Source organism: Euprymna scolopes, chromosome 46, assembly GCF_053919585.1.
Source record: "Euprymna scolopes isolate OS-2025 chromosome 46, ASM5391958v1, whole genome shotgun sequence".
In the NCBI taxonomy this organism is placed as follows: Eukaryota; Metazoa; Mollusca; class Cephalopoda; order Sepiida; family Sepiolidae; genus Euprymna; species Euprymna scolopes.
The window spans coordinates 14,923,813-14,932,236 of NC_136527.1; the positions used below are offsets into that span (position 1 = coordinate 14,923,813).

General features: G+C 34.6%; 1 protein-coding gene across 1 annotated transcript in view; it reads left to right on the forward strand.

The window, feature by feature from the left end:
- The window catches only part of LOC145270750 (HEAT repeat-containing protein 6-like), a 138,828-nt gene extending 130,746 nt beyond the window's left edge, over positions 1 to 8,082 (forward strand). The window contains exons 24-25 of the mRNA XM_080126350.1: positions 1,711 to 1,833; positions 7,857 to 8,082. Coding sequence (XP_079982476.1) covers positions 1,711 to 1,833; positions 7,857 to 7,912 — 179 coding nt within the window. The 3' untranslated portion in view covers positions 7,913 to 8,082. The remainder of the gene's footprint in view (positions 1 to 1,710; positions 1,834 to 7,856) is intronic.
- Positions 8,083 to 8,424: the final 342 nt, after the last annotated feature.

Sequence of the window (8,424 nt, forward strand, 5' to 3'; positions counted from 1 at the left end):
TGAAATATTTTTAGAATTAAAGCAACATTGCATTTTTTTTTTTCACTAAAACATTTTTTGAATTAAACTAAAATTGGACTTTTTCCTCCAAACAATTCAATAATTTAAATGAAATATTTTTCAAATTAAAGCAACATTGAATTTTTTCACTAAAACATTTTTTGAATAAAATTAAAATTGGACTTTTTCCCCAAACAATTAAATAATTTAAATGAAATATTTTTAGAATTAAAGCAACATTGAATTTAAAAAAATTTTTTTTTTCACTAAAACATTTTTGGAATTAAATTAAAATTGGACTTTTTCCCCCAAACAATTCGATAATTTAAATGAAACATTTTTAGAATTAAAGCAACATTAAATTTTTTTTTTTTTTTCACTAAAACATTTTTGGAATTAAACTAAAATTGGACTTTTTCCCCCAAACAATTCAATAATTTAAATGAAATATTTTTAGAATTAAAGCAACATTGAATTTTTTTTTTCAATAAAACATTTTTTGAATTAAACTAAAATTGGACTTTTTTCCCCAAACAATTCAATAATTTAAATGAAATATTTTTAGAATTAAAGCAACATTGCATTTTTTTTTTCACTAAAACATTTTTTGAATTAAACTAAAATTGGACTTTTTCCTCCAAACAATTCAATAATTTAAATGAAATATTTTTCAAATTAAAGCAACATTGAATTTTTTCACTAAAACATTTTTTGAATTAAATTAAAATTGGACTTTTTCCCCAAACAATTCAATAATTTAAATGAAACATTTTTCAAATTAAAGCAACATTGAATTTTTTTTTTTTTTGTCAATGTAACATTTTTGAATAAAACTAAAATTGGACTTTTTCCCCAAACAATTTAATAATTTAAATGAAATATTTTTCAAATTAAAGCAACATTGAATTTTATTTTTCACTAAAACATTTTTTGAATAAAACTAAAATTGGACTTTTTTCTCCAAACAATTTAATAATTTAAATGAAACATTTTTCAAATTAAAGCAAAGTTGAATTTTTTTTTTGTCAATGTAACATTTTTGAATAAAACTAAAATTGGACTTTTTTCCCCAAACAATTTAATAATTTAAATGAAAGATTTTTCAAATTAAAGCAACATGAATTCTTTTTTCACTAAAACGTGTTTTGAATTAAACTAAAATTGAACTTTTTTCCCAAAACAATTTAATAATTTAAATGAAATATTTTTAAAATTAAAGCAACGTTGAATTTTTTTTTCACTAAAACACGTTTTGAATAAAACTAAAATCAGATTTTTTTCCCCAAACAATTTAATAATTTAAATGAAATATTTTTCAAATTGAAGCAACATGAATTTTTTTTTCACTAAAACGTGTTTTGAATAAAACTAAAATTGAACTTTTTCCCCCAAACGATTTAATAATTTAAATGAAACATTTTTCAAATTAAAGCAACGTTGAATAAAAACTGATGTAAAACCTGACGTCTACTTTCTAAACTGTCTTGTAGTAACTGTTGCATCGACTGAGGTTATCAGTCGTACCAACATTTAATGATAGAAAGAATATTTCCAGTTATACCATAGCTGGAGATCTTGTGAAGTAGGCCTTTATGCCATACTGTGTCGAAGGCCTTTGATATGTCAAGAGCAATTGCCCTGGGGAGTTTGCCGCAAGTTTCTCGCTGAAACAAAACAAAGGTGAAACAGAATCATTGTTTTTCGTTTCAGAAACGCGTTTGAAATCTGTGATTGCAAATTTAAATAAACTCAGCAGCAGCGATTCTTTATCGGAAGTCGACAGAGAATGCATAGAAACCCTTCGTACCATCTTTATCTTCACTCACAACTTGGGTAAGCAAAGACCATTTTTTATTTATTTATTTTTTGACATTATTTTTATTTTTGACAGTCTTTTTTTTGACGTTGTTTTGTTTTCTTTTTTACATTGTCTTTTTTTTAAACATTTTTTTTACCATTGTCTTTTTTTTAAAATTGCCTTTTTTTGTGACATTGTCTTATTTTTTTGACATTTTTTCTTTTTTTAACATTGTCTTCTTTTTTTGACATTGTTTTTTTTGACATTGTTTTTTTTGACATTGTTTTTATTTTTTTTTTTGACATTTTTTCACCTAATAAAACATATTAACGCTGGGATATAAGGAGCTAATATTTGAGACCATGTCTAGGAAAGATTAACAAGATGTTTGTTACATTACATTTAAACTTCAGCATATCAGTACAGTCAGGGAAGCAGGTAGCAGGAAGGGAATTCCAAAGTCTAGGTGTTCGAGGGAAGAAACTATTAGAGTAGAAAGTTTTCTGACATTTAGGGACCTCAACAGTGAAGGGGTGAGAATTTGTTGGTAGATATCTCACTGCTGATGTAATTCTCTATCTATATAAGAGCCAGATACGTCCAAGGATGGAATACTGTTGCCACATATGGGCAGGAGTTGCTAGAAAAAACTTGTCCTGCCTTGATAGAGTTCAAAATAGACTTCGTGGCCTGGTGGGAGATGTCCTTTTCTCTTCGCTGCAACCTCTGTCTCACAGAAGAGATGTTGCGAGTTTGTCTCTGCTTTATCGTTATTTTCATGGAAAGTGTTCGACTGAGCTTCAATCTATGGTCCCCCCTCGCCAAACTTTCACAAGAAACACTCGACTAGCTGAAAACACTATCAATAATTCCCCCCACTCTTTATCTGTGCCTAAACCTAAACGTAGATTCCATGATCAAAGCTTCTTTCTTAGAACTGCATGCCTGTGGAATTGTCTTCCGTTTTCCTGCTTTCCAGCTGACTATAATATGGTTGTCTTCAAGTCCAACGTGAACAAGTTTCTGATGAGCCGTTCCACTTAAATTAACAAATTTACCGAACTTCCATTACTATCGATTACTATATTGTCCTTTTGACTACTGTACACTCTTTAACCTTTATCCTTGAGTGGCCTATCAGCCTTGATAAGTGGTGAGGCTTATGTAAAAAAAAAAAAAAAAAAGCGGGTTTGTCGGGGATGTGTATGTCAAGGGGGGCACAATTGCAACGAGTTCCTCAGAGCATATTTAAAATATTTGTCAAACAGACACAGAGATGGGACAGGGGCTGGAGCTTAGTTGACAAAGTGTGACTTATTATACTGAAGACATTTTTGGACCCTATCCAGTGGTAGACGCACCAGCCCAGATTTGTCAACAATACTCCATGCATGGGCGAATGGTGGCCTTGTAGATGTACAGGATGCTCTCAGGTGTGAGTAGTCTTCTGACACGATAGAGGGAACCCGCCTTAAATTTTTATTTTTTTTTTACAAAGGAATCACACTTCCTTGATCTTAGAGTATAACCAAAAGTCACATGGAGCAAGTCTGGACAATAGGGAAGGTGAGGAACTGTCTTAATGCCCATCTTCATCAAATAGTCTGTGGCATTAAACTGTACACTTATTATCTCACACACAACGTTTCTTATCCATGAAATTCTGTATTTGGCCAATCAACTCTGATGTTCTGACTTCCTTAGTCCTCCCACACGTCTCATCATCCCCTACAGACTTCCTGCATTCCTTGAATCTCTATTTCGGTCTACAAGTCTAATGTAAACAAATTCTTGTTAAAGCCATCCTCTTAAATAATCAAATCGCACCAAATTTATACCATTAACAATTACTACACTATCACATTACATTTATCAACCCTTATCCTCGAGTGGCCTTCGTGCCTTGATTAGTGTTGACCCCCTTCTAAAAAGAAAAAAGAAAAAATGAATAAGGACTTTGGTAGTTTGACACTTTGTCTTTGTGAATGAAAAAAAAGACTGACTGGCTAGGCCAAATCAAATATCAATTTGCCATATGCGACATCAAATCTGTTGCCAAGGTCGCTGGAAAAATGGTGGGATCCTTCTACCGCTCCAGTAGATATCTCACTGCTGATGCAATTCTCTACCTATATAAGAACCAGGTACGTCCAAGGATGGAATACTGCTGCCATATCTGGGCAGGAGCTGCTAAAAACAGCCTATCCTGCCTTGACAGAGTACAAAATAGACTTCGTGGCTTAGTGGGGGATGCCCTTTTCTCTACCCTGCAACCTCTCTTCCACAGAAGAGATGTTGCGAGCCTATCCTTGTTTTATCGTTATTTCCATGGTAGGTGCTTGTCTGAACTCCAATCTTTGGTCTCCCCTCGACAATCTTTCACGAAAAACACCCATCTAGCTGAATCTACTGTGAAAAATTTCCCCCCACATCTCGTCTTCAGTTCAAAATAGACTTCATAGTCTAGTAGGGAAATGCCCTTTTCTCTTCCCTTCAAGTGCTCATCTCAGCTCCAATCTATGGTCCCCCATCGCCAAACTTTCACGAAAAACACTCGTCTAGCTGAAACCACTATCAATAATTTCCACCACTCTTTATCTGTGCCTAAACCTAAACGTAAATTCCATGAACAAAGCTTCTTTCTCAGAACTGCATGCCTGTGGAACTCTCTTCTGTTTTCCTGCTTTCCGGCTGACTACAATATGGTCGTATTCAAGTCCAATGTAAACAAATTCTTGACGAGACGTTGTCCTTAAGCAATCCAATTTACCAAATTTACACTTCTAATGATTACCACGATATTGTCCCATTGACTACTGTACACTCTTTAACCCTTATCCTCGAGTGGCATCTAGGCCTTTATAAGTGGTGACTACTATGTAAAAGAAAAAAAAAGAAAATGCAGTGCTATCTTTTTGTTTGTATTTTCAGATCTTTAACTTAAGTTGTTCCATTATTTTCCACATAAGTATTAAAACATGAGCATAATGTACAAATCGCACTAGATAATCAAAACTAGTTACCTTAACCACCTGATTCCAATATATTTAAAGATAGATATCTTTAGTTTTTGATTTTGTTATGAACTAGCAGTTCATCCCGGCTTTGCTCGGGCCCTATGTACTGTTCATAACTTTATGTGCATATATATATATATATATATATATATATTTTAAAAAGTTTGACTCATGTCCAGGTAACCTACATGTAAAATTTCAAGTGTTTAGACCCAAAAAAAGTTTGGTAGAGTCTGAAAAGGTCAACTCTTTCAATTTTGACCTCTTGGCAGCCAAATTTTTGCTCAAAAACTGATTAAAAGGCTTGCTGCATGTCTGAATACCCTTTATGTAAAATTTCAAATGTTTAGACCAAAAATTGGCTGAGTAATTTCGTAGAGACTGCAGAGATCAAATTGTTTTTAACTTTGACTTCAATTTTGACCCTTTAAAATTTATTGTTTTGGGCTCAAACCGAATTACAAAGTTTGATCCATGTCCAAGTAACCTACATCTAAAATTTCACGTGTTTAGACCCAAAATTGGCAAAGGAGTTTGGTTGAGTTTTCAAAGGTCAAATCGTTGAACTTTGACCCCTTGGCAGTCAAATTTTTTGCTGAAAACCGATTAAAAAGATTTTCCCAAATCTCAATACCCCTTATGTTAAATCTCGAGTCCGTAGACTGAAAATTGGCAGATTAGTTTGGTAGGGAAATGTACACACACACACACACCGAGACAATTTCACTTTTATAGATATACTAGCGGAGGGGGGGGGGGGTACCCGGCGTTGCTCAAGTGTGTGGAGGTGTGTGTGTGGTCGGATGGATGTGGGGGGGGGTGTTAATGAAAACCTAAGAATAAGCGAAGTAAAAAAAAAAAACGAATGTTAAAACTTATCTGAAAATTAGTTTGGTAGGGAAATGTACACACACACACACACCGAGACAATTTCACTTTTATAGATATACTAGCGGAGGGGGGGGGGTACCCGGCGTTGCTCAAGTGTGTGGAGGTGTGTGTGTGGTCGGATGGATGTCGGGGGGGGTGTTAATGAAAACCTAAGAATAAGCGAAGTAAAAAAAAAAAAAAAAAAACGAATGTTAAAACTTATCTGAAAAATAAAGTGGGGGTGGGGGGGGGTACTCAGGCAGTGGGTGGGGGGGGATCAAAACATAAGAATAAGCGAAGTAAAAAAAACACAAAAAAATCTAACGCAAGGCAAACGAACGATGTTAAATGTAAAAATCTGAAAAACAAAATCAAAAAAGAAAACAGAAAAACGAACGTTAAAACTTCTGAAAAATAAAAACCAAAAAAAAACATGTGAAAAATGGCTTAAATAAGCCTGTTTCAATATTAAAATTTAAAAAATCGGTTGGTACCCGGGTGTTTTTGGGTGTGTGTGGTCGGTGGAGGGGGGGGTGTTAATGAAAACCTAAGAATAAGCAAAGTAAACAAAAAAACAGAAAAAAACAGAAAAACGAACGTTACGTAAAAAATGGCTTAAATAACCCTGCTTCAATATTAAAATTTAAAAAATCGAAAAAGACATCTCACACCACGATTCGAACCCAAAACGTTTAGATAATGACCCAACGCCCAACTGAGCTAACACGACGTACATGAAATTGTGTCAGTTCTTCAAATATTTAAACTAAATCAGGTCATGACGTCGTCTGACGCATGCATAGAACCAATCTCGTCATGAGAGGACGGTTTTTGTTGACCCCCCCCCCATAGAAAAGTGTTGATTTCAGGGTGAAAAAATGAACGTTTTTGGCCAATTTTTCGATATTTGTCGAGCGAAGGATGGGTCTTTCATATAAGACCAAGTTTGTGAATTTTTGTTCTGTCTGTCAAAAGGTTTTAGCAGACACACAAACATACACACATACATGTTCGCTTTTATATATATACTAGCGGGGGGGGTACCCGGCGATGCCCGGGTGTCTTGAGGTAAATCAAAACTCCGGGGGGGGGGGGTTTAAATAATAATAAAATAAAATAATAATAAAAAAATGTTTTGCTAGGTGAGTATGAGAATCGAACCCGTACCCTTGAGTTGGAAATTAATGTGTGAAAAAAAAAACGTGCGATGTTACCACGACATACAGCGTAGACGTGTTTGAAATTTATTTATGTAACTATAACTATAAAAACAGGCGTGCGTAATAAAAGTTAACTTTGCTGCTTCCATTTGACCTAATTAAGAAGATTTATTTATACTAAAAAGCCCAATCAACACGCGAGAAGCCAAAATAGCAATAATTTTGTAAAAATTGACGTAAATAAATCTATACGCTACGCGCTTTTCTAATTCCTAGATATTATGATATAGGACCTATATAAACAGTTTTAAGCGATAGTAACGACCCTGGGAACGCGTGTGAAAGAAGCCTTTTGAAGACATACACGAAATGATCACACACATTTTGCCTTTTATATATATAGACTAGCGAGGGGTATCCGGCGTTGCCCGGGTGTTTGGAGGTGTGTGGGGGGGGGGGGTTAAAAAAAAAAAGCAAGTATGAGGATCGAACCCGAAACGTCGAGGCAAAGTTGTAAATTAAAGTGTGAAAAAAAAAAAAAAAATGCGACGTTAACCATTGCCCCACCGCGAGAGTCTAACGGAAACACGTTTGAATTTATTTAATTAGTTGGATTTAGCAGGTGCCTGTTTTAATGAGTTAATGAGGTCAAGTTTGACTGCGGGGATAGTACCTTCATTTACTGCTGAACGCTTTTTTTTCCCCCCAAGATGTTATAGGAAAAAGACTAACCCACATGCGGCGAGCGACAAATATTGAATATTTATCTTCCCGAATTCGAGCAAATTAAATAGACAGACGAGCTTCGTTGTTAACTGTGAGATATTACGATTTATATGTGATATAAAAAGTTTTTAAAAATTGTGAAGCGAGCGACCGCTTCTCTGAAAAAAGCCTTTTGTTGACATACAGAAAAAGCGAACACACACACATACATACATACATACATTTTCGCTTTTATATATATAGATTATAGAAAATGACATGATAAAAATTTTTTTTCTTTTACAGACGACAGCAGTGAAGAGCAATTTTCAAGATCCGCCTTCAAACAAGTTTACGACTGAATGTACAGCTGCTGCTGCTGCGTTCTTGAAAAAGACTATTTAAAAAAAAAATCTGTGATGAAACAATGGACAATGTCTGAAGATTGATACCTCACTATCTCTTAGATGGTGTTGGAGTCTACTTAACAAATAAAATATTCTATTGCACTCATGTAATATATAAAACCGTGTCTGTGTGTCTGTCTTCATTTGTCAAAGTGCATCTCCTCTGAGACACAAGGTCACAGAGCGCGTGCGAGGCAGGTCAAATGATTGCATTTTTTTGTAGATCGTTATTGTTAAGTTTTGAGACATTTGTGTTGAACAAAGATGGCGGCTTAGTTCAGATCAGTAACCAAGATGGCGACCAAGAATCAAATGCGGTCTGTCGTATAATTAACCTCTTAAGTTCTGAGATATTATGTTGAACAAAGATGGCGGCGTAGTTCAGATCAGTAACCAAGATGGCGGCGTAGTTCAGATCAGTAACCAAGATGGCGGCGAAGAATTAAATGCGGTCCGTGACGTAGCAA